The sequence below is a fragment of the Myodes glareolus genome, chromosome 14, assembly GCF_982192425.1.
Source record: "Myodes glareolus chromosome 14, mMyoGla1.1, whole genome shotgun sequence".
Lineage (NCBI taxonomy): Eukaryota > Metazoa > Chordata > Mammalia > Rodentia > Cricetidae > Myodes > Myodes glareolus.
In genome coordinates this window covers 5702383-5729688 of record NC_142039.1, presented here as the reverse complement: position 1 = coordinate 5729688, position 27306 = coordinate 5702383, and the positions used below count along the sequence as shown (strand labels likewise).

The following is a 27306-nucleotide window of genomic DNA, read 5'->3' as shown; positions in this document are numbered from 1 at the left end:
TATCACAGCCTCCTAAGTATTGGATTACAGATACATGACACCTACAATCCATGGAACTAAAGTTATGGGAATCTCCTTTCCACTCTGAGCTCTGAGTCAATCACTTTCTCCTAGTGTGGGAGCACGCAGATTCTGGCTGTCAGTCCCACATCTTCAGCAGATAACACTGACCGTCGCTTACAGTAACAGGTAGACCCAAAGGGAAGCTTTTGTAGTTTCATTTTTAAAGTACACATAAAAATTACTTCAGTCTACCTATTTACTGAGGGAAGCAAAAATTTCAACCAATTATCTAATTTTTAGTATACAGAGCCAGCAACATATGATAGCAGAAAGAAATATAAATCTGAAATAATTCATGTGTAAAATAGTATTCAATTGTATTTTGAAATTCATTTATTTGTTTCTCCCCTTGGGTTGGTTTGTGTTGTTTTTGAAACAGGACTGTGTTTCACTGTGCAACTGTGCATCCCAGACTTGAACTGTCAAGTCTTCTGCCTCTGGCTGCTGAGTGCTGACAGTACAGATGTGCGGCCCCACAAGGGGATTAAATATTTAACTACAGGATGAATCCCTACGTGCTTGTATCTTTCTCTGGGTTGTGATTTGATTTATATGTAAATATGGATAAGCAAATAAGTAAAAATAATATATAACAGTTCTTTGAGAATAATTAAGACATTTGTAGTTAGACATTTTAAATTTGAAAAGAATTTTTGTTTTGCTGGTAAAGTTTTGGTTGTCTGTGTGTTTGCAGTGCCGTGTAAAAGCCAGGTTCTATGATGTTGGACTCACACAGGGCTATGACTGCGTTTAAACCCATGGAAGGACTTCTGTTTAGCTGTATAAAAACATGGGAGTAGGTTCTTTAGTAAGGAAAATACTGTTCTATGCACATACTAAAATTAATTTTACCTCCGTTATCTTTGTTTTCTGTGGAGAGGCTTGTTTAATTAACTCAATCACCAATGCAAGTCCCAAGATGCTCTGCTTCGCATTGCCTCCTAAGGAAATGAGTGATAACTCAACAAACACTTCTTTAATTCTTCCAGTGGGGATGAGGAGCTAAGCATCGGCATTCTTGATATATTCGGCTTTGAAAATTTCAAAAAAAATTCCTTCGAGCAGCTGTGCATTAACATTGCAAATGAACAGATCCAGTATTACTTTAATCAACACGTGTTCGCATGGGAGCAGGTAAGTTGAAGTATGGGTTCTAAAGATACATATGTGTGTGTTAGTGCATAATTACATAGGATAAACAGTACCTGGGCCATACATTTTATGTTGCAACATTCAAAGACAAGGAAAATATTATTTTTCTCCATGCCTGTAGTAAAAATGCAAGCAAAATATACAGTGTGAATATACAGTGTAACTTAGACAGGTGACATTCTAAATCCTTCACTCAAGACCAGTGCACTTTTCTTTAAAATTTAACCACTTTGAGCTGCTGCAAATAAAGATATGTTCTTTGTCTACAAGTATTTATTTTTTAGACTGCATTGCTGGAATTCTGTTTGAAATTTCAGTATTCATCTACAGTACATTAAAATTTCGAATCCTAGTATCCAGGCAACAAAATTCAAGATAATGGGTTTGGTGCAAATGACACGAAGCAGTAATTTTGTCAGGTACAATGTGCAATTTATGGCTCAGCTCCAACAATATTTTTCTACAGAGAAATCAGGGACTTCCTTGAATTTCATTTGGCATACTTTCATTTTAAGACTGTTTATTTCATTAAATCCAGGAGAGCCACACTTGCCGTCAGCCCTCATGTCGTCTGTCACCTTCCAATTATGGTACTTTGCTGTGTGTTGACTGATTATTACAAGTGATGTGTTAATTCAAATATGTAAACTGAAGGAACATGAGTCTTTTATTTAAAAGGTTTAGACTTAGACAGACTTCATTTCCAAACTGCAGTCTGAAAGCAGTGGTCACAAAAGAAAACTTCTCCATCTTGACACTTTTTGGTCCAAGAAAAGCATACATATTGAAGACACTATCTCCATTTGTTTAGTTCCCCTCCGCTATACCCATTCAGGTTCTGGTGGATCTTCAGTGTCTTGATCTTCCTAACCCTCTCCTGGACCCCTCTCCAGCTCTCTCCATTGGAATCTTCCCAGCGCCCAGATACATTAATAAATCACTTTAAAATGAAGAGCTAATAGAAGACTTAAAGCCTTTCTTACTCTGCTTGTGTCTGTGGCCAAGGCCTTCATTGTGTGGCCCTCACCGCCGAGCTCCAGAAAAGCATGCTCCACGTGTCTTTCATTTCACTCCCCGCCACACACCTTGGTGTTCTTAGTGCATAGCATCTGTGTCAATCTCCCTACTACATGAAATGGCTCCAACCCTACTCTCGGTATGGACTTTTTCACCTGGACATAAACTCCGATGTCCAAAATCATCTTATTTTAGTGCTTTCAGAGGCTATGCATATAACAAATTTTACATATTTATTAAATTAATATCATTTTGCTCTAATGCCTCAATACAGAACCCATCAAAGTTTGAAATAAGTAAAGCTTGTTTGTCTTTGGACTTTACTGTACGGGAACAGTGCATCCTAACGCATCATCCATCTGATAAATTAATGGCCTGTGCTGTCACCCTGGCAGCCGTGTAGCCTTTCTCTTCCTAACCTACTTCTCTGTGGACATTGATTAAATATCTAAGGATCTCTTAACAATCCATCCAGAGCATCCATAACTCATATCCCTTTCTTTTGTTTTTCGTCTAGTCTATGGTAACACTGTTTTTCTTGTTTGTCCTGGACGATTCTTAGCATATGGTATTTCATAGTATTTAGAGCTTTTATACCTCCCTGGACGTAGAAAAATTTACATGTGTATATATTGATCTTAAGAACATTTAAGCTAATGCTGTCTAAAAACAGCGACGCGAAGCTGTTCTCAGTAACCTGGATCCCCTCCCTGGAAACAAAGGACGGTCAGTCGAGGAATGCACTGTACAATGTTGTTAAAATGCTCTGCTGAAATCCTTCTCAGGAGCTCAGCTGAGAGCACACGATCTTCTCAGTCCTATCAGAGTCCTACAGATTCAGCACTCAGCCTTGCCTTCCCTGTGACACTTGTGTAATCGACACACTCTTGGCTTTCTCTATTTTCCAAAAGGCTCTTGGTTGATAGAGCTTAGGGCAGCAAAGACATTATCTGATTTTCAATGAGAAGCCACTGTCCTGCAAGAGTCCTCAATCTGAATTTTCACAAGAAATAGCCAAGGTTCTGTGTGTGTGTGTGTGTGTGTGTGTGTGTGTGTGTGTGTGTGTGTGTGTGTGTGTTATGGTTTTCTTTCATATGAGAAAGAACTCAACAAGAATCAAGGGTGTTAGGCAGTCTGAGTGGTGTGTAATCACATTTGCCATGTTAGAAATGTGTACCCATTGTCGAAAATTCTCCATGCTGGCACTGGAGTGGGTTTTGTCCTCTGGCTTTATTTTTATACTGTTGTGTGCTCCGTGTGCTATAGAATGCACACACAGTGAATGAAGCCTCCCTACTCATCTACATTTCAAATTGAGGGAAAGCACAGCTACCACAGCTTGACTCAGAACAAATGCCACCGTTCCTAAGAACCACTGGGCACTCCTCAGTACAGGTACATGGTGCTAGCGAGGCATTGTTTTAGAATACTGAAAACCTGCTCTGTGTTCACATATACCTCCCAACACTTTGGATAATCTTTCTTCATGCATTCAAGCAACACATTAGCTGGGCTGAAGTTGGCTTTTAACATGATGTGTTCATATTTGTTTCTACACATAGATAAGCCATTGCCTATAGCATTTAAAGAGCCACTGTGGGTGAGAGCTGAAAATTTAGCTGTTTTCCAAGCAAAAAAATAAAGTACACATTGAAACAATAAATTAAAAATCACTGTTCTCTCTGCTCCTGTGGAAAGAAATACAGATAACTTTGTCTCCAGCTGTCCATAACCTTTGTTACATTTCTAACATAGGTTTCAACACATAATTTGTAGCACTTACAAAGAATGAAAATGTACTCAATATGTAATTCCTACGTTTCAAACCTTTTAATATTGTAAAGTTAAAAGAATCAGTTATCTGATGTAAAAAAAAAATGTGTAGGCCATAGAAATCAGTAGTCTGATCTTAACAACTGTGTGGGTGATTCAAAACAAACCTTTTATAAAGACTAAAAGTTGTTTTGCTGAAGGATGATTTATTCTATATTTACTAATTTTTTTCCTACTTAAAACTGTGTGCATATTGGTGGTAACTTTTTTATTATTTTAACTTTCCAATTAATAAAAAGCATTTTATAGTCTTTTGTTGGATTAGTGGATTGGTTTTGGGTGTTTTTTTTTTTTTGTCTGTCTGTCTGTCTGTCTGTTTTTAAGACAGGGTTTCTCTTTGTGCCTCTGGCTGTTCCGGAATTTTCTCTGTAGACCAGGTTGACCTTAAACTCACAGAGATCCACCTGCCTTTACTTCTCGCGTGTTGGGACTAAAGGCGTGTGCCACCACATCCAGCTAAGCATTTCATTTAATTATTAAGACAGTGAAATTCATTTAATACTGTAGGATAATGTTTGTGTACACTTTAAGTTTGTCAGTCATATTGGTTTAATAAAATGCTGATTGGCCAGTAGCCAGGCAGGAAGTATAGACAGGGTAACCAGACTAGGAGAATTCTGGGACGAGGAAAGGCAGAGATGCAGTCACCAGGCAGAAGCAGAGGAAGCAAGATGATAATGCCTTACTGAGAAAAGATTCCAAGTCACATGGCTAATCATAGATAAGAATTATGGGTTAATTTAAGTTGTAAGAGGCAGATAGTAATAAGCATGAGCAATAGGTCAAATAGTTAATAATTAATATAAGCTTCTGTGTGTTTCTTTGGTACTGAACAGCTGCAGGACCAAGTGGGACAGAAACATCTGTCTACACATTTAGGAACCTCTGATGAACAAATCTTTGTTTTTAAATACTCCAACAAGATTTAGAGATTGTTTGAGATTATATCCAAATAGACATTAAACTTTTTACCTAGTGAGTATAAAAGCTTATTGTTATTCTTTTGGCCCTGTAAGGGGCAAGACACACCCACTCCTGGAGACCCCCAACCCCTGCCCCGCCACCTTGAACTCTCTCTGACTGTCCCCTCTTGGCATGCGCGCGCGTGTGTGTGTGTGTGTGTGTGTGTGTGTGTGTGTCTCCCTCTTTTTTTCTCACTCTCTCCCTCTCTCTCCCCCGCCCTCCCTTTCCCCTTCCCTTCCATAACCCCCTGAATAAATATTTCAATCTCACTCTACATGTTGTGTCTGTCCACGTCTCTGTCCCTGCCCGCCTGCATGTGTCTGCCTGCCGTTGCATGACCCACTTGCCCGGATGCACAGCCAGTCTCTCTCTGTCTGGGACTGGCTGCTCCCAGAGCCCACTACCTGCTGTCACATGGCCCACCAGGGCCGCTTGCCTGCCTTTACCTGCTCTCCTGGGACACGGGAACCGCCTGGGGATCTTGGGCAGGCCGCTCGGGAACCGCCCAGGGATTTTACCACCCGGGGATTTTAAAGTATAAAACTTATATCCAACCAAATTATTCTCTGAAACTTTGAGCAGCCCCTGATGGGAGTCTCTTGTTCCCTCCCTGGACTCACACAGGCCTCCCAGGTTCAGAGTATGAGGATCAAGGCTGGAGGGCAGCCCTTCATCTCCAAAACCATATCGCCCACATAGTCTGTTTTTCCTTCCTGGATGAAATTGAGCAACACCCTCAATGTGATATGAGAATTTGTACTACTTGTTTTGGTCATCTGATTGATTAAACTTCCAAAGTTTTTGTGTTTTGGTTTAGTTTGTTTGGGTTTTGGTTTTGGGTTTTCAAGACAGTTTTTCTCCATGTAGCCTTGGTTGTCCTGGAACTCACTCTGTAGGCCAGGCTGACCTCAAACTCAGAAACCCACCTGTCTCTGCCTCCCAGGTGCTAAGATCAAAGGCATAAGTCACCATCACCAGATACTTCTAAAGTTTTTAATAAAGGTAATTACAGTGTAAAATTTGCATAGGTCCATATGATTGCTGTAATTATATTTTTAATTAACATACAAAGCAATGAGTTTATTATGACCTTTTCATGCAAACTTTGTTTTTGTTAATGCTCCACCCCCTTCTCTCTCCCTTCCCCTGTCTTTCTCTTACTGCACCTTAGACTCTAAGTAGTCAGTCCTCTGTCCACTTTCATGGCAAGTGCCTCCTCTAAAACCTCTCCTCCACTCTCAGGAGTCCCTTTCTAGGTAGCCATGTTATATTATATAAAAACTAAGAGCTGGGTGGTGGTGGCACTCACCTTTGATCCCAGCACTCCAGAGGTAGTAGATCGATCTCTGAGTCTAAGGCCAGCCTGGTCTATGGAGTGAATTCCAGGGCAGACAGGGCTACACAGAGAAACCATGTCTTGAAACTACTCCCACAATATATATATATATATATATATATATATATATATATATATATATATATATATATATATTAGATATTTGCATTCACATATGAGAGAAAACACTTAATATTTGTCTCAGAGGTGAGCTTATTTTAACAAAAGGTTTCCAAATGTATCCCATTTCCTTCAGATTTCATGACTTCATTTTTTTTATGGCTACATAAAATTCCATTGTGTGTATGTAGCATAATTTTGTCCATCACCCATTGATGGGCATTTAGGCTGGTTCCATTCCCTTGCTACTGTTAATAATCCAACGATAAACATGAATGTCCTAGGCTCTCTGTGGTCTGATACAGGACTAAGTCAAAAGATGGCTCTTCTTCTTTTCCTTTTCTTTTTAACAGCTTTTTTTTTTAATTTTACATACCAATCCCAGTTCCCCCTCCATCTGCTCCTTTCACTCCGATCTTCGCCCCACCCCCACCCTACCACCACCACATCCACTCCATAGAGAGGGTAAGGCCTCCCATGGAGAGTCAACAAAGTCTGCCACATCATTTGAGGTAGGATCATGTACCCAATCCCACCATATGCAGACTGAGCAAGGTATCCCTCCATAGGAAATGGGCTCCAAAAGCCAGTAGATGCCCTAGCGATAAATCCTTATCCCACTGCCAGTGGTCCCACAAACTGTTGAAGCCACAGAACTGTCACCCACATTCAGAGGGCCTAGTTTGATATATATTCACTCATAAGTGGTTATTAGACATAAAGCAAAGGATAACCAGCCTACAGTTTACAGCCCCAGAGAAGACAGGTAACAAGGAGGACCCTAAGACACATGGATCCCACTGGGAAGGGTAAAATAGACAAGATCTCCTGAGTAAAGTGGGAGTGGGGGGAGGCAGAGGGGAGAAGGAGAGGGAATTGGATGGTCTACTCTCCCTTTTCTGAGAAGCCTCCACACTGATTTCCAAGTTTGGCTGAGCAGTTTGCACTTCCGTCAACCATGACTGTGGATCCCTCTTTCCTATCCTCACCAACATTTCTTGTCTTTTTTCCCCCTTGATGACAGCCATTTTGACTAGGGTCAGATGGGATCTCAAAGCAGTTTTCAATTTGCAGTTCCCTAATGTCTGTTAGTGTTAAACACTTTTTAAAATGTTGAGTGGCCATTTGCATTTCTTGCTTTGAAAAAAGTTTGTTAGCCCATTTATTGATTGGCAATTAAAGTTTTGAAAGTTTAGCTTTTTCCTATGATCTGAACTGAAGCTGGTGAGCATCTGCTGGTGTCTGCTCATAGCTCCTTCTGCAGACTCTCCTTAATTTCATGCAATCTCATTTATCAGTTTTGGGGATTATTTCCTAAACTATTGGAGTCCTTTTCAGGAAATTTTCCGAATCCTGAATGTTGAAGTATTTTCCCTATAATTTACTAGAGCAGTTTCAACGTTCCAAGCTTTAGATGAAGGCCTTTGATCCATTTGAATTGATTTTTTGCACAGGATGCAAGATATGAATCTGATTTCAGTCTTCTGTAGGTGGATTACACTTTTCATCCGCCCCAGCAATTGAATAAGCCATTTTATTTCCAGTGTGTAATTTGAACCCTTTCTCAGAAGCTAAGAGAACATAGCTGCATGTGCTTCTTTCTGGGTCTGCTGTATGTTCTGTGGATAGATATATATGGCTATATATGTGGCTGTTCTGTGTCTGTGCTGTGCTTCCTGTCACTGTGGCTTTGAGGTATAATTTGAAGTCAGGTACTTTTTATTTTCAGCAGTGGTTTGTTTGTTTGTTGTTTTGTTTGTTTGGTTTTGTTTTTCCTGCTTGGATTCGCTTTAACTATCTTCTGTATTTCCATATAATATTTTTTATATTTTTACTTTTCTGTGAAGAATGTCACTGGACTTTTGATGGATTTTTCATTGAATCTCCAGATAGCTTTTGGCAATGCAGCCATTTCCACATTATTGATTTTGCCCAGCATATAAACTTTAGAGGATTTTCTTGGTCTAGTGTCTTCTTATGCCTATTTTTTCCAGTGGCTTAAAGATTTTATTGCAGAAGTCTCTCGCCTTCTATTCCTAGCTATTTCAACTTCTTTGAAGCTCTTGTCAGTGCATATTTCTTCCTTGTTGCTATATATAACAGCTACTACTTTTATATGCTGATCTTGTTACCTGCAGTTTTATATAAATGTTTATCAGATCTGCCAGTTTTCAGGTAGGCTGGGGTCCAAGCTTCACCAATGCATAACCAGGCATCTTTGCCCACCTGATATCTGCTGCGGCCCACTCTCCCTACAGGCCTCATCCATCCAGGAAGGCCATCAGCACCCCAGACATTCTCTTTTCAGTTCCTGGGTGTGCTCCTGTGAGCAGTTACTGACAGCTTCAGCCAATGCTAGGCAAGGCACTGTGGCAGCATGCCAGCTGGGTCTACTTGATAGATCTTCTGCCTAGGAATTACAGCGTAATATAAGCAGTTATTGGAATAGTGGTATGCAAAACCACTTATTTCTTATGATAAATGTAACATGTTTCTGACATTAGGAGTCATTTATCATTAGGAGTCATTTTATCTCTATATTTTCTTTTTTATCTTTTCGAATGGCATTATTTGACTTTGCCCTAGGTCTCTGGGCTATCTAGTCACCCAAGCTGTGTCAAGCACGGTTTCCATCTTTTTTAGTGGACCTTAGGTAAGATCAGTTATTGGCTGGTTACTCCCACAAGCTTTGTGCCACCGTTACCCTAGCATATCTAGTGCACCATTGTAGATGAAGGGTTTGTGGATGGCTTGGTGTTTACATTTCTCTTTTGATGGTATGCCTTCCTGTACAAAGAAACTAGAACATGGTGTGAAGGCTCTATATAGGCAACAGTTCCACACCTTCACGTTCAGTGAGCTATATCAATGTTGTCTTCAGCAATAGGACCTGTTGAATCTCTGTCTTCCTGATTATTTGGCCATTTCATTTAGATCATCTTCATATGTACATATATTTTAGGAGACTTTAGCCATATTAGGTTTCCAGAATACCCCTCCAAAGGCCCTTAATTTTAGCTGCCTTCCCCACTTCTTTCCCAGTACCCCCTTCCCTTTCCCATCCCTACTTGATCCTCCTATTCCATCCCCCATATGTCCACAAAATTCTATTCTATTTGCATTTCCCAATGAGATTTATCTGTTCCCTGTAGTCCATTGCTCTATAGCTACCATCTGTGGGTCTGTGGATAGTAGCTTGGTTATCATTCATTGACTTAACCACTAAAATCAATATATACACAAATGCATACCATGTTTGTCTTTCTGTGTCTAAGATACCTCATTCGCGATGATTTTTTTCTAGTTTCATCCATTTGCCTGCTAATTTCATGATGTCATTTTTAATGATCAAATAATACTGCATCATGTATTGAATGCACCACTTCTTTATCCATTCTTTTGTTGAGGAGTATCTATATTGTTTCCAATTTCTGACTATTACGAACAGAGCAGCAGTGAACATGGCTGAGCAACTGTCTCTGTGGTAGGATGAAGCATCCTTTGGGTATATGCCCAAGAGTTGTATAGCTGGTTTTGAAGTAGATCAATTCCTATCTTCCTGAAGAATTGTCACACTGATATCCATAGTGATTTATAAGTTTGCACTTCCACCAGAAATGTATGAGTGTTTTTTTATTCCACAGGATGAGCTGTCCCTTGTGGGAAACTGATTTTTCAAAATAATCTGTACAGGCAGAAAAAATCCAGAAAGCTTGGTCTACTAGTTGGCTGCTGCAATAAAATGCTATGGACTTTAAGGAAATTTGTTTAACCAGCAGAAATTCATTCTCTCATTGTTCTAGAGGCTGAAGGTCTGAGATAAAAGCATTGATGGAGTTGATTTCTCCCAAGGCCTCTCTCCAGAGTCAGCATGTCTGTCATGTCCATGTGTCTTCTATGGATGGGAATCAAGATGTTTCTTACTTTGCTTAGAAGTAGAGCAGTCACACTAGAGTAGGGCCCCGCCTTTAGGGACCTCATTTACAAAGTACCTCCTTAAAGTTCTGTCCCTAAATGCATTAGATGCTAGGGCCTGAACATGTGAATGGAGCTAGTGTGGGTGCACATGCATGTACTGTTTACTATGAAAGATTCTTTCTAGATACAGAGGTAAACAATAGAAAGCATCTGTTTTCATGGAATTTTCATTACAATGAGAGACATAGAAAATGATAAATATAAATACTAGGAATGCTAAAAAATAATTCAAAGTATGATAGGGTGTACAAAGAGGAACCAGTTGGGGAAAGAATTTTGCTAAATTAGTCTTGGAGATCGGAGGATGGTCTCTCAGATGAGGTGAGCCCACGATGAGAACAAATGCCTTTCCCATGCTACTGACCTGTGATGAGGAAGCAGTGCTTACATTTGTGTCAGCCTAAGAAGCCATGTGGAAGTCTGTGACTCCATCAGAAAATGGCAAATCCTCCCATGCTACTGCGTGAATCTGAGGGATCGGTGGCATTATCCTAAACCTCCCTCAGGGAGGAGATGATGCTTTTAGCACTAAGTATTTCAGCTTGTGGGGGCAGTAGCCTCCAAGATGCTCCTCATGTGGGTTTTCTTGACCAAACACACTCAAAATGCAATGAAGAACACAACTTGAAGAACCTTCAAACTTCCTGGTTTCCTTTGCTTTGTTAATATGTAGTTAAATGACTTTCAACTTCCATTTTTAAAATTTTTATTTTTTTATTTTTTTATTTTATTTGTTGTTTTATTGAGCTATATTTTTTTTTCTGCTCCCCTCTCCTCCTCCCCTCTCCCCATCTACCCTTTGCCATAATCCCCACTCTCCCAATTTACTCAGGATATCTTGTCTTTTTGTACTTCCCATGTAGATTAGATCCATGTATGTCTCTCTTAGGGTCCTCTTAGTCGTCTAGGTCTCTGGGATTATGAATTGTAGGCTGGTTTTTCTTTGCTTTATGTGTAAAGGCCACTTATGAGTGAGTACAGATTATATTTGTCTTTCTGGGTCTGTGTTACCTCACTCAGTATGATGTTTCCTAGATCCATCCATTTGCCTACAAATTTCAAAGTGTTATTATTTTTTTCTGTTGTGTAGTGGCTATGACAAATAATGCTGCTATGAACATAGTTGAGCACATGTCCTTGTGGTATGACTAGGTATTTTGGGGGTATGTTCCCAAAAGTGGTATTGCTGGATCTTGAATTAGGTTGTTTCCTAATTTTCTGAGAAATAGCTATACTGATATCCAACACGACTGTACCATTTGCACTCACACCAGCTTGGAGTAGTGTTCCCTTTACCCCACATCCTCTCTAGCATAAACTTTCATCATTATTTTTGATCTTGGCCATTCTGACAGGTGTAAGATGGGGCCTCAGAGTTGTTTTGATTTGTATTATCTGATTTCCAAGGATGTTGAGCATTTCCTTAAGTGTCTTTCAATCATTTTAAAATCATCTGTTGAAAGTTCTTTGTTTAGATTTGTACCCCATTTTTATTGGATTATTTTGGGGTTTTTTTGATGAATAGTGTCTTGAGTTCTTTTTATACCAATTTTTATATTTTTGCCTTTAATATTTTTATTACTTCTTTGAAAACGTCATACCATGTATTTTGTTCTTATCCCACCCACCCAAAGCTACCACTTAAGGCCTCCCAGGCCCACCTATACCTCACTTCCTCCTCACAGCTTTGTGCCCCTGCATACATGTGTGGGCATATGCATGTGTAACCAATGAGCTCCAGTTGGTGCTTCCCATATACTTCTAGATGTGAGAGTATAGAACTTGGTTGATCTGTCAGGAGTCACACGCTTAAAGAAAACTGGCTTGTCCTCTATCAGAAGTTACCAACTGTCCATAGCTCTTCAATTTGGGGTGGGGCTCATGAGCTCCCCCTGTCCCACGATAACATGTTAACTGGTTGAACTTGTGCAAGTTTTGTGCAGGTAAACACAGGTTCTTGAGTGCACTGGTCCTGCCCTGTCAAGAAGACACTGTTTCCCTCCATCCTCCATGACCACTTCCAATCTTTCCTTCCCCTCTTCCGTGACGGTCCCTGAGGCTTAGGGTGCACTTCCCAGCCTTTTAAAGGAAATCCCAATGGTGAGAGCAGAGCTGGGTGCATATTCTCAACACTCAGCTTGGTGCAAATTATAGCTCTTCTCACTATCTCCTTTACATGACCCAAGAACTAAGGATGATTAGTTATGTGTCCACATATGCTTCAAGATAACTGGGCATTCTGCCATAATCCTTCCTATAAGATGTAGTGTATGGTTTTGGATGTGTTTGTTTTGCTATAAGCCATTTAAAAGCCCTGATTGCAATTCTGGAACTTTTTCTCTATGGTTTATCTGGAGTTCATAATAACAACGGCACTTGAAGGAAGCCATTGTTTCTTCCTGCACTGTGTGACCTGCCTCAAAAGCGTGGAATGGATTTTGACACCACCAACAGAAAGAAATGGCAGTTGCATCAGTTGAGACCTTAACCTCGTGGACTTTCTATATAAAACATACGAAATTCTTTTGAACTTTGCAACTGTGATTTAAGCTATTATATGCTGTCAGCATAATGTGTCTAACAGTAAAATAATTCTAGGTTTGCAGACTTCTCCCAAGGTTACCTTCAAAAGTAAGAGCTGTGAAACTTCAAGAAATTGTTTTCATTTTTTAATGTTAGATAAACTATTTTTTAGCTTTATGCTTCTTTGGGACTTAGGTTTTGTCTTATTTAAAAATATATGTTGGACTGAGAACATTAGAAGCACCACACCATGTTTCTGCCGTCATTGCCGGTGGCTATGTGTGGTTATTTCATACATCATATGATAGACTCATACGCAATTATCAGTGGACCATATTGTGAGTTGGTTTGATAGATGGGAAAGGAAGTTTTTAAAGAGTCAGAAAACTCAGATGGATTATGTAACTGAGCCTAGAATTAGGCCCCAGTGTCCTTGATGCTGAACCTGTAGATTGTTTCCACGGCCTATGCTGTCCACTCCACTAGCAGGATCAGCCTCTGAAGCCACCCCTGAACTGCGCGTGAGTGCTCTTGAGGGAGACTAGGAGAAGCCTAGCCCTAAGATCTGCTTCAGTCGTGCTGCGAAGTTCTGGGACACCGTCGTTTCCGGTAACCACTTTCCGTTAACAGCATAGTCTGCTGAAATTCTCCTGATTATAATCAGTGCTGATTTTAATAGGCAAGCAGTTCTGCAAAGAAAGAAACAAAATGATACACTCTGTCTAAGGCAATGTCACAGATAGCAATTTGTTATAATATATGTAGAATGGAAACCTGGGTAATTACTTCCACCTATACATTATTCAGTTTTAAGTGATTTTTTTCTGTTTGGCTCCTGACCTGTTGTAGAATGAATACCTAAATGAAGATGTGGATGCTAGAGTTATTGAATATGAAGACAATCGGCCCCTCCTAGACATGTTCCTGCAGAAGCCAATGGGCTTATTGTCCCTACTGGATGAGGAAAGCAGGTTTCCCAAGGCCACTGACCAGACTCTCATAGGTGAGCTGTAAACCTGGCGTGACTGTGGATTTACGAAGACACTGGGCTTTCCCAGACACTGATTTTTAGTTGTTTTAAATGATTTGGAAGAAAACTGCTGTCATGAAACCTGCGGTATCTGGTTTTCAGGAAGTGATCTTTGGACTTAGGCCTAAACCAGTGAGTGTTTATAGTACTGTAAAATTCAGAGTGATGCATTAAACAAGATTGGGATTGGATTTCTGCTTCTGTTATGGTAGAATCTCAAATGTGGAATCTTAGATCATAAGTCGCCATAAAAATTATCCAACCCTAAGTCAGAAACTGGAGCAGAACAAGGACAGCCCTTGAATGTAAAAGACAATAGTGAGCAGAAAGAAAAAGTAAAAAAATCAGTAATGTGAACGATATATAGATATATGTATAAAATATACATATTTTTACTTATTTATTTGTGTTTAGAAGTGTGTGTGGGGAGTGCCTACCCATACGGACATGTTGAATCCAGAGGTTCACTTCAGATGCGTTCCTCTACCACTGTCGGCCTTTGTGAGACAGGGTCTCTCCCTGAACCCGAAGCTCACTGTTCCAGCTCCTCTGGCTGATTAGCAAGTCTCTGGGCCCACCTGCCCCACCTGTGCTCCCTGTGCTTACAACCGTGTACCCTATGAACTTATATGAGGGCTCTAGGAAGCAAACCTCAAATCCTTAGAACTGTACCCACTGGATACATAGCGAGGGATACCTGAGACCCTGCCTCAGAAAGAAAGTGGTTAAAATGAGAAGGTCCAACATAAAATAGAAAAAAAAAAGGTTTTTGAGTTGTTAAGTAAATGAAAAAGTCATTATTCCCTGCTCATGAAGGTATTCATAAAATGCATACAAGCACTTATAGATTCATTTTTTTCTTCCTCATTTACTTTTGATAAATGTGGTATTTCTTTCTCCTGACATGAGTTGTTTTGTCCCCTGGACACCAGGCAGAAAAGGAAAATACCTTATCGTCATAGGGGAAATAAGTTCACAGCAGGTGCTTGGTGTGTTAAAATGACTGCCTGTGTGAACCCACTGAGCTTCTCATGTAACCAAATAGATAGGAAAGCCACACCACCAGGGTTTAAGGGTTAGAGCCTGGCATCACATTATGACCATCACACCACAAGCATGAGCAATACCAGGAGCTGGCGAATTCTTGGCTCCCTCCCTGGACCTGCCAAGTGATACTTCACTCACAGGGTGAGCCGATAGCCCACACCACCACAGTGCTCCCCCGGTGATTCTGACCCACTCTAACATTCCAGACCTGCTCTGAAGTAAGATGCAGTGATACACACTTGACTGTGACTTCCCTGTATTAAAATATCTCTGCTCATCCTGCATGATATGGGAAAAAATAACTTTGGACCTTCAATTTTACTTGAGGATCTCCTGGATGCTTAACAGTGGACTTCAATTTTCCTCTACAGAAAAATTTGAAGATAACCTGAAATCACAGTACTTCTGGAGACCCAAAAGATTGGAGCTTAGTTTTGGCATTCACCACTATGCGGGAAAAGTAAGAACTCATGGGAATTGTGACTGACTCTTCAGCCTTCTGTCAGTAAAATATAGTAGAGCTGATTTAGACTGTTAGGAGATAGCTACAACGGCCCTTCCCTCCTCCATCTGGTCCTGGTTCCTCCTGTCATCCAGTCTGACTACAATGATCAGTTGGCAGTGGCCATCTGTATTTTACTTTTTTAAGGAGTACTTTAGGGGCAGTCGCTCCCTCTCTTCTTCCCATTCTTTCTCTCTCTCTCTCTCTCTCTCTCTCTCTCTCTCTCTCTCTCTCTCTCTCTCCTCTCTCTCTCTTCACTCTGTTGCTCTCCCTCTTTTTCTCACTTTCCCTCAGTCTCTCTCCTCTCCTTTCATCTCCTCTTCCTCCCTCCACCTCCCTGCATCTCTCTCTTTCTCTCTCCCTCCCTCCTCTCACCCCCACTTTCTCAGCCAATGCCCCTCCCTGCTCCAAATGAAAGAGAGAGTACTAAGAGGAATAGTCAGCTAGCAGAGCTGCCCCAGATGTGTGGAACAAACTAATGGATGGTCTTAAATTTAAAGAAGCATTCATACGTGGTTGAAACACCACTGTACACCCGTCCAACCTCAGATATGCTGTCTTAAACCCAAGTGAAACTCTCCCTCCCACGGATAGTAATGGGCCATCCCCTCAGAACTCTGCCATAATTGTTGAGATATGAAGATTAAAATCAAAAAATAATGTATAAAATGGGAAAATCATTGAAAAATAAACTAATTGAGAAGCCCTATATATTTGTCCAGAGGCCAGAGAATATCCCAATGACCTTTGTCGTTAACAATATATCCCCCTAAGCTGAGGGGCTGGAGAAATGGCTCAGTAATTCAGAAAACTGACTGCTCTTGCAGAGGATCAGGGGATTTGGTTCCCAGCACTCACATCACAGCTAGCTTTGACTCTAACTCCATTTCCAGAGGGTCTAAGGCCCTCTTCTGGCCTTGGTAGGTACTGCACATATATAGTGCATGGACATACATGCAGGCAAAGCACACATACATATAATTTTTTTTAATCTATTTATTTATTTATTTATTATGTGTTGTAGGGAGCGCAGGACCTCTTTGTTCCATCCCATCCAGCTAGCTTAACCCCCAAAATAATCACACAGAAACTGTATTCATTTAAATCAGTGTTTGGTCCATGATATGTAGCCTCTTATTGGCTAACTCTCACATCTTGATTAACCCATTTCTATTAAATATGTGTATCACCATGAGGTCATGGCTTACCAGGAAAGATTCTAACCAGCATCAGTCACAGACAGGTGCTTCATACCATCTGCCTGTCTGTCCTTCTTCCTCCCAACATTCAGTTTGGTCTACTCTGCCTACCTAAGTTCCTGCCCTGTCAGAAGGCCAAGGCAGTTTCTTTATTCAACCAATGAAAGCAACACAGAGACGGAAGAACCTTCTACATCATTTATGTGTACAGTATTCTGTATGCATGTATGCCTGCAGGCCAGAAAAGGGCACCAGATCTCATTACAGATGGTTGTGAGCCACCATGTGGTTGCTGGGAACTGAACTCAGGACCTTTGGAAGGGCAGACAGTACTCTTAACCACTGAGCCATTTCTCCAGCCCAATATGTGATTTCAATTGTATATAACATATACATATATATATATATAATTGTATATAACATATACTATATATATAGTATCATTTCCATTATAACCTTTTGTGATTTTTAGCATTTTACTTAGCAAATAAAGGCTGCTTTGGTTACCAATTAAGAATTGCCTATGGCCATTTTACCCTTCTGTTTTCAATAAGCATGCTATTTGATTCATTAAAAGAGAGTACCTCAGGCTAAATGTTCTAACAAAAGATGTTTATTATTGTTGTTCTAGAAGGTGAAATGTTGATAACACAGTCCCCTGGACAGAGTTGTCTTCTAATGAAGCCTCTCTGGCTGGTAGACAGATGTCACGTGACCCAATCTTCACATGGCCTCTTTAACATAAGTTCCGGAGGGACATGATTCAATCCATAAGGGCACATTTTATTAATCATCAGAAATTTTGGGGATATGTTCATATTTTTAAAGTCTTAAAATTAAGTAGAAGTTTCAGAAACATGCCCCCCTACAACGTTCAGTCTCCAAGTTAGGTAAGACCTATCATACTGAAGTCAGGAGAGCTAGATCAGTTCTCAGAGAAATGGGGATGGTTCTTCCATGCTTCCCGTTCTCCCAATAAAGGAAATTTGCAGCATTCCTGACCAAATGTAAGGAATTACACTCACAGTCCTGTGTGGCTCTTGCTCAGTATGGACTAAGAGCTCCTTAAGCCTCGAGGATGGCAGTATGGTGTGGGTTGTAATAATCACCGTGACGCCTGTATCCACAGGTCCTCTATAGTGCTAGTGGGTTCTTAGCAAAAAACAGAGACACACTCCCAACTGATATTGTGTTGCTTCTGAGGTCATCAGAAAACAGTGTAATTCGACAACTTGTCAACCACCCTCTGACCAAAACAGGTAAGGCTGCTGACTTTTGAAAAGGTTCCTCTATGCCCCATCAAGTAGTTTCTATCTCTGTGATTTGTTTGTGACCATAGTCCCTGATTTTTCATGTTTTTTTTTGATTCACTGAATAATCATTTATTTCTAATCTGACGGAGACACAGAAATTAATATAAAGAAGTGAGGCTCTTATAAAGAAAGTATTTGAGACTCTCACCAAAAACACAAAAGTGTCTCAGTTGTTCCTGAGAAAAGTCCACTCTCCTGAAGAGAAAGTGGCTGTTTCCGGAGTGGGCGGGGATTAGACTGTCCCTGGTGGACGTGAGCTCTCTGCTAATTAAGTTGATGCTGTCTCTCTCCTCACCCCAGACTCCTTATGCGTCCTCACATTCATTAATTGTGGGAGGGGATGTATGATTTGGGTTCTTTATATTGTACTTATAAATTGTTCTGCAAGCTTTTTTAAAGATTTTTTTATTTTGTGTGGGGTACTCTATCTGCATGTACAACTTTATGCCAGAAGAGGGCATCAGATCCCACTGAAGATGGTTGTGAGCCACTGTGTGGTTGGTGGAAACTGAACTCAGGACCCCTAGAAGAGCAAATAGTGCTTTTAACTTCTGAGCTAACTCTCCAGCCCCTAATTCTGAAAACTTTTTAATGGTTTTATTGATGTATAACTGAAATATTTAACCAAATAAAATTTGGTTTGGTTTTCCATATGTAAGAACCCCATCTATGCATCCCTGTAACTAATAGTGAGCATGTTCATAACACACATTGCGTCCTTCACAACTCTTGTGATCCCTCCTTCCATCCCCATAACCCTTCTCTGGTTACTCAAACACAATTTGTTTAAACTATTATTCTCCCTCCCTTGAATTGCTTTGACATCCTGATACATACATATAAAATTCTGGTTCTGAACTCTTTGCATGTCATTTTATTAAAACACTTTAAAGTGGCCCTTATTTAAGTATTCAAACTGCAGAATATGACCCAACAGCAGCTCAACTAAGGATAAGAGCTGCGATTCAAGGCCAAGTCTTTGTGGCTTTTTCAACCTTACCTGTTTCACTGCCTTGAATGTATAAACCACACATTTGAATGCTAAGATTGAAAATTCATATTGACATCATCCACACTTGCTAAAAGCACATCATAAGGTGTGAGGGCTCACTGTGAAGCCCACCTCAAGTTAAAGAAAATCTCAGAAACCATTTAACACAGAGATGCAAAGTAAACTGCTCCCTCGTCTGCCCGTGTCTTCTAAAATTGAGAAGAAACTGTCACTCACCTCTGCCTGTGCTGATTTGCCATATAGGAGGCTGGCTTTTCCTTCTCTTTCTGAGTTTCGGATGTGTGGTAGGTAGCTGAGTGTGGTGGCACTTGTCTGCACTCTTGGAATTCAGGAGACTGAAGCAGGAGGATTGCCATGAGTGTGAGGTCATCCTGGACTGCATAGTAAGCTCCTCTCAAAAATGAAGAGTGAGAGGAAGAGGAGCAGGAGGAAGGAAAAGAGGAAGATGGAAAGGAGGAGGAGAACAGAGAGAAAGAGGAGACGAAAACAAAAAAAAATGATTTATTATAGCTTTTCAGGGGTGGGGCACACCTTTAATCCCAGCACTCAGGAAACAGAGGCAGGTGGATCTCTGAGTTTGAGGCCAGTCTGGTCTACAGAGCAAGTTTCAGGGCACCCAGGGCTACACAGAAAAAAAAAGATTTATTATAATTCTTTACATAATATTCTTTATTCTTGTTTCAATAAATAGGTAACCAAGCCTCTAAGTCCTAATATACTCAGAATACTTTAAATAAATGGGAAAATTGTCCAGTCACTTTAGAACTAAAGGTTCTAAAAGATAAATTAATTTTACCTGCATCCCCATAGGTAATCTGCCACTTTCTAAAGCTAAAAATATAATAAACTATCAGATGAGGAATTCAGAGAAAACCACAAATCTGACCAAGGTAAGACTATTATTCTTATGGTTGCTTTACTGACAGTATCTCAAACATCGTGACTTTCTTGTGTATTCCTAATTCCTTTCAATCTTTAAAGTTTATACTATTTCTAAATAAAAATATGTGTGTGGCCATGGTCAGAAACATTCATATTCTGCACAAGACCAGTCAACACAGAAATGCAGTAGCACAACTGTCCTTAAAATAGAATATCGGTAACATTTTGTGGCGTTGTGCCTGTTGAACACCTTGACTAAGGGAAACTGATGGAAAATGCCCTGTGCTCCTTGTAGATTACAATGTGCAGAAGATGGCAAGGCCTTACTGTCTTCTTTGGTTTCCTTAGGGTGAAACCAGAGACATCACACGCCAAGCCTGTGAAACCACCAACATGAAAACGCAAACGGTCGCATCATATTTTAGAGTAAGGTGTTAAACACATTGTATTTAAGGATAATGTTCGTCCTAAATTAGGTACATATGAAAAGTGGTAACTGATGAAGGATAACGTTTATTACACCCATTAGATGCATTGATACAGCTGTATTAGTATATAGTTTCATCTGTAGATTGCTTATTTTGGTATTTTACCCCATGACAATCACAATTGAATCCTATAACTTGATCAAAATTTTTCATATAAACTGTACCAAGTGACACTTGCCTTTAATCCCAGCCCTTGATAGACAAAGACTGGCAGATCTCTGTTAAGTTCAAGGCCAGTCTGGTCTACATAGCAAATTCCTGGATGGCCATAACCACATAGTAAGGCCCTGTCTCAAAAGAAAAAGAAAGAAAGTCTGTACAGCATTTGACATTCCCACTAGAATGGAAAAGAAGAAGAAAAAAAACAAGGAAGGAAGGAAAGAAGGAGGGAGGGAGGGAGGGAGGGAGGGAGGGAGGGAGGGAGGGAGGGAGGGAGGAAGGAAGGGAGGGAGGGAGGAAGGAAGGAAGGAAGAAAGGAAGAAAGGAAGAAAGGAAGGAAGGAAGACATCTTAGTTCAATGTCCCTACGAGGTTTTAGGAAGGAACAAGGCTGGGCACGGTTGAGCGTGGACCTCTACCGCATGTTTCCTTCCACAAACGCAAACTGATAACCTTCAGCGGGAGGAGCGAGCCCATAGCCTTCAGCGGGAGGAGCGAGCCCATAGCCTTCAGCGGGAGGAGCGAGCCCATTGTAGGACTGGGACGAGGAGGAGATTCAGCAGAGGCACAACAGCACACCAGGGCATAGGAACAAGGTGACCTTTCTTTGGACAAAGTGGGAGGAAGAAGAAAGGAAGCACTTCTCAGTCCATCTCCAGTTTTCGCTGACCTCCTCCCAATCAGCCAGCCAGGACAATGAAGAAAATGCCACCTGAAACTTGGCAGTTACTAACAGTAACACTTAACACGGAAGACGTAGTAGATGCAACCATATAAAACTTGCTATTGGCTGTCCGATGAATTTATGCATTTCTCTAGTGGAACCACGAACCACTTTTTAAATTGTCTGAATACTTGTGTTACATGTTCTCAAAGCCCTACGTTCATAGTAGCCACTGTATCAAATCCGACTTGAGTACTGCCTGCTACACTTGCAAGCTTTAGACCCGCGCCCACGGCTGCTCAGTCCTTTTTATACCATCAAGACAGCACGGGCAAATCACTAAACCTACTCACAGCCAGATTAGTTGACTTTTTTAAGTGAGTTGTCCACACGATTATTGTACCACGGGCGAGAGCATCAAACACTGTTTGGATTTGATCAGGTCATGGACTCATTGTAATCTTCAGGCTGAAGCACAAATTGACAGAGGATTGATTGCAGGCGGTATGTAGCATGTTCCCAAGCTATTTTCCTTCTGCTGACAAGAATGGAAGGAGGGTGACTATGCCTAAATTGCTGGGAAGCTGGCAGGCGCTGTCACCTCCGGATCCGAGTGCCGGGCAGATGTTTGCAACACTAAAGGAGTGATGACTCACAGATAGTGTAATCAAAAGCTCCAGTGGCAGCTGCAGTTGCTTGGTCCCCAAGAGGGAAGGAAGCATCCAAGACAGCAGCCTTGCCAGTTGTCTGGCTTCAGTATCCGAGCTGCACTGGCCCTGCAACTCTAGCTGTTTGTGTTTCCAACACTGAAACGCCCAGTCCTCCACGCTTTCTTGCCAGGAAATTCTGATCCTGGCCTTGGAGATAACTAATTGGCTGAGGTTCCACTTCTAATGAACTCTGTTCATCCTAATGTGTTATTCTTAATTGTCTAATAATTGGCTATTATTTTAACAAATCATTGGTACAGAGTACAGCTTTAATAACTATATTAATAGAGATATTCTCCCCCAAATCAATAAGATAATAAACTAAAGCACAGTAAAATAGTTAAGTGGATAATAATTTGATTACTTTCTTGTGTCCTATTTTTGAAACTTACTTCTCTGTCCTAATTTTAAAGTAGAGGATTCCAACAGAGATTGAAGTGTTTATTTTTTGTGCTTTCTCTAAAGACAGAGTAGAACAAGGAAATTAGTATATAAAGTAAATTAACCAAATTGTATGTCTCCATATTGTAATTTGGTATGTTGGCTTGAGAGGACATAATTTTTTTTAAAAGTATGTAAAAAATGAACTGATCACTTAATGCTGTCTTTAGAGTTGCTAGGCGGACTTCCTAGGCGACCTCCCAGTCATTGCCTCTACATTTCTACCCCTGGATCTGGAATTGTAGATGAATTCCTTTTCCTTTTATCAGATCTCTTTTCACTCACTGTGGTTAGCCACTTGTAACATTAATTCTCAAAAATGAAGGCCTACAAACTCACACTTCTTTTAATGTCACACCATGAAATTGATTTCTGGTTATGTATTATAGTATTCCTTGATGGATTTGTTATCTAAAATGGTGGTGGGCCAACCTCATTTTGTGCGTTGCATCAAGCCAAATAATGAGAGGCAGGCAAGAAAGTATGACAAGGAGAAGGTTTTGCTGCAGTTGCGCTGCACAGGGATTTTGGAAACAGCCAGGATTCGGAGGCTTGGTTACTCTCATCGGATACTGTTTGCTAACTTCATAAGAAGGTATGTGGATTCCTTGTATTTTCTTTGTATTGTTTATTTTTTAAAATTTTTCAGGAGAATTGGAGACTGTGAATCAGTGGCGAATGGTTCAGAAGGTCTAGGGAGAAAGCGTTTTATTCATGCAGTGAAGAGAGAATGCTAGTTGAATCTGGGAAACTCTCCTGTGCCCTGGGAAGTCTCTGTGAAGGAAGAAATTGCACATGAAAGGCTGGATGTCAAGGGTCTAAGATTCTGTACTGAGGAGCAAGGAGATCTGAGTTCTTAGCCCAGTGCTACCACTGTGGCCATGGAAGCACAACAACAATTCTCAAAGAGGAGAGATGGTATCGCTCAAATGACGCTTAGTAATATCTGGAGACATGCGTGGTATCAGGCCTTAGAGCAGAGGGTAGAGGCCCGGAATGCCGCCAAGCAGCTCATCCACAGCACAGAGGGCAGCTCCCACAGCTCCCACAGCAAGCTCTCTAAACCCCAGTGCCAGCAGTTCTGGCATCTTCCTTCCCGCACCTCCTCAATCTGCTGTGACTCTCTGATGGAACAGTTATAATGATCAAATTGAATAATGTCATGTCTATGGAGATTTGGCAGATATAGAAAGTCAATTAAATCTATACCGATTTAATCTTTTCTAATTTAAGAAAGAATCCACTAGGTACAAAGGGTTCTTAACATTTAAAATCATTGTAAAATTAATTTTTATATAGTAAATGTATTTTAAGTAATATTTTAGTGGTAATGCTAAGCTCAATATTTTAAATATTTATTCTTTTAAATGTCTGTATTTATAGTCATCGTCATTTTAAAGAAATTTCAAGTTTTAGACATATTGCAGTTTTGAGAAAATTTTAATGTTCAAAGAGTTCTCCATCTATAAAATTCCCTAATATTTTTTCAAGGCATGTAACAGAATATTAAAAAGAAAACAAAGCTTTGTTTTTGATTGTTTCTAACAAATTCTGACTACATTTTTCCACCACCACTACCAGGTTCAGGAACACGAAGAAGAGGGCAGGGACAGGAAAGGTGCAGGGACATGAAAAACAGGGTAGGGACAGGAAAAGTACGCCCTGCAGGTGAAAATGCGTGCCTCTGTGTCTTCCGCTAGCTACTTTCTCCAATGAGATCCCAACTCCTAAAGCTATCCCACTGACAAGCTAGGCATCCTTGTGATCTAGTGACCTCTCAGCAGCACTACTAGATCAAGCTTCAACACCTGATCCTTTGGGGATGGGGACACACACACACACACACACACACACACACACACTTCCTACCCAACCTATTATAACTCTGTCTAAGATCCATATTCTATGTGATGAGAATTCTTTCTGCCAAGTTTCTTATTTTTCAGCAATTAATCACAACTTTTTTTCTTTAAAAGTTCAAAATAAATGTACTGGAATTTTGGGAACGCATTCTCTTTGAATGGATATCCTGCTCGGCCTAGATATAGTAGGGAGGGCCTTCCCCAAAGCGATGTGCCTTATCCTCTCTGAGGAGTGAATGGAGGTGGGGTGGGTGACAAGTGGAGGGAATGGGAGGAGCAGAGACAGTGGTATGTATAATAAAAAGAGATATTTTGTCTTCTTTTTATAAATAAATAAATAAATAAGAACCCAAAAAAGAAAATAAAAGCGCTTTTTGGAATATCCTGAAACCAAGGACACTTTTTCGTAATGTATAAAAATTACATTTATATTCTGGATTTATATTAGATTTTTTCATAGAAGTTTAAAACCAACTTTATAGATTTGAAATTTAGAGTTCAGAGATTGAATTGAATTGGCTTTACTTTGTATACCTCAGTCCCAAAGCTGTATATAAATGAGAAATTTTAAAATATTGAAATTTTTACTTGGCCAGTAGATAAATACTCAGTGCTGTTCATGAAAGCACATAACTCAAAATACTAGATATAAAGAACTTTGAAGGTTAAAATTAAAATGTAATTTTATTATCATATATTTCGTGTATTGGGAGGAGAGTAGACCTTCTTAAATGTTAATATAAATATTGTTGCAATAATCTGTCTGGAGTAAGCAGCCTGACACTAATGAAAGTAGAAGAGAGGAGATGCATTCACCAGGAAACTGAACCCAGGACCTACAGCTCCTGAAAACCCCAGTCCAAGTCCGGTTTTCATTTATATTTTATGTTATAAATCCACACAGTGGAGCAAGCAATCAAGTGGGGCTTTTTCCAGAAGCAAAATGTATATGGAAGTCAGCTCGGGGCCCTCTGTTTTTGAAAGGCGTATGGCAGGTGTAGGCTTTTGTGGTCAGGTTGCAACTGTTTTTGGTTCAGTTTTGGTTTCCAACTATTTCTCCAGGTCATTATCCAGGTAGCATGACTAAGTTGTGTTTGCCAATAAGCACTATAAGAAGGACTTCAGGTAAATCACTAAATAAATCAATAAATCAATATCTAATAATTAATCTTTTCTATCTTATTCTACTGAAGTATTACTAATATGGAACATGTATGCTAGCATGCTAAGAGCTGTGGAGACACAGTTTTAAAACTGACTTAGCTTCAGTAATTGAAACTCAGTTTAGGATTATCAGAGGCAAAGACTTGGGAAGTTAACAAGGAATGCAAAGTCGTAAATGGGAAATTCAAAAGACTGGTGTTCACAGAGGGAAAGAGCATTAATTAAATGTCAGGATCACGACCCACAAACCAGGATCTGGCAGAGGATGCAGTTATTAGGAAAGACAGGAAGTGGGACTTGATACAGAAAGTGAGCTATAATGGCTCACAAGGTTTATGTACACTCGGGCAAAATACCTTGCCTCATGAGACTAGGGAGTGGAAAAGAAATAAAAAGGAAGATATTTAGGTCCCGATAAGTTGGTGTGACAAAAAGCCAAGAGGACTTGGATTAAGCTGGATTGGAAGAGTAGGCGTTAGAAAAGCAGCAGGAAGGAAATGGCACAACCAGTGGTTTAAAGTAACTGTGGCTTTGCAGTACAGACTACAAAGAAAACTAAATCCATTGTGTTGATGATGGCTTGTTTGCAGATAAGTTGTTCATTTAGAAATTAAGATGTGAAAATTAATTCTTCCCCATGTTTCAAAGCCCATGATGTTATAGAATAGCAAATTACTACATGACAAACGAAAAAGAAAGGAAAAAAGCTAGGGATATAGTGGGAAAAAAATTGAATCATTGTTCTAAATAACAGAAAGTTCCAGAAATAAAGGGCTAAACCTTTTCTGTGTCACTATTTTGAAAGCTGTCACCCAAATTTTCATAGACGCTCAGAAGGTGAAACTTTCTTAAAAGGTTTTATAGCGCTCCCTGCCTTGGCACTGACTAAGCTCCTTGGTTGAAAACTTCTCCAGGCCTTTCTTGGTGATCACAGGCAAGCTTTTCTGCTTTGTGTCAAGGAAAGAGCCCTAGGGGAAGGTACTCAAAGAATTGACTTAGCAGGAGACACTAGGCATGGTAATCAACTCTGCCCACCAGGGTGAATAAGCTGAAATAGCAAACTGATAAAGATAAATGGTTGATCCAAGCTTCCAGGCCTTTGTCGGCTCCATGACTTTGGGCCTGTGGTACTTTATCACTCAGATGGAGTCCAATAACTTCTTCAAGGACATATCCCTAGTAACCTGAAGACCTCCCACTGGGTGACGCTTCTTAGAATTCTCAGTCTTCCAAAGGTTATTATTCCACAGAATAAGTTAATTCTCTTTAACACAGAAAGTTAAATGGGACATTGGAGACATGCAAGCTCTGAACTGTAGCAAAGAATTTGTACTGTTTTGGGGGAGAGAGTTGTTGTTGTTGTTGTTGTTGTTGTTTTTAGAATGAACCCTACTCTAAGATCCAGAAAAATTAGCTCCATTTAATACTGACCCCTATACACAGTTGTATGGCTTGCAATTCCCTAAGCAGAGGTCTTTGCTGACAAGATAGTACCCGGTAGGTTCTGCTTCGCTTTCTGCTGATGTGACAAAACTCTGACAAAACCCAGTGTGGGGAGGAAAGGGTTTATTTTAGCCTACAGGTTATAGCCCTCTGCTGAGAAAGGCCAAGACAAGAAGTTAAGGCGAGAGCTCGAAGGAGGAGCTAACTGAGGAACACTGTTTAAGGACTTGTTCTCAGGGTCATACTCAACTAGCCTTCTTATACAGCCTAGGCTCGCCTGCCCAGTGATGACACCACTCACGGTGGGCTAGCCTTCTTACACTGTTAGCAACCAAGAAAATGTCTCACAGACAGGCCTACAAACAAACCTGATGTAGGCAGTTCTTCAACTGAAGCTTTCTTTTTT

At 40.3% G+C, this 27306-nt stretch overlaps 1 protein-coding gene across 1 annotated transcript in view; it reads left to right on the top strand.

The window, feature by feature from the left end:
• Myo3a (myosin IIIA) overlaps positions 1 to 27306 on the top strand; it is a 170784-nt gene that overhangs the window by 95373 nt on the left and 48105 nt on the right. Inside the window, exons 18-24 of the mRNA XM_087896675.1 lie at positions 1053 to 1197; positions 13835 to 13988; positions 15434 to 15522; positions 17893 to 18022; positions 19899 to 19978; positions 20319 to 20396; positions 22821 to 23026. Coding sequence (XP_087752801.1) covers positions 1053 to 1197; positions 13835 to 13988; positions 15434 to 15522; positions 17893 to 18022; positions 19899 to 19978; positions 20319 to 20396; positions 22821 to 23026 — 882 coding nt within the window. The remainder of the gene's footprint in view (positions 1 to 1052; positions 1198 to 13834; positions 13989 to 15433; positions 15523 to 17892; positions 18023 to 19898; positions 19979 to 20318; positions 20397 to 22820; positions 23027 to 27306) is intronic.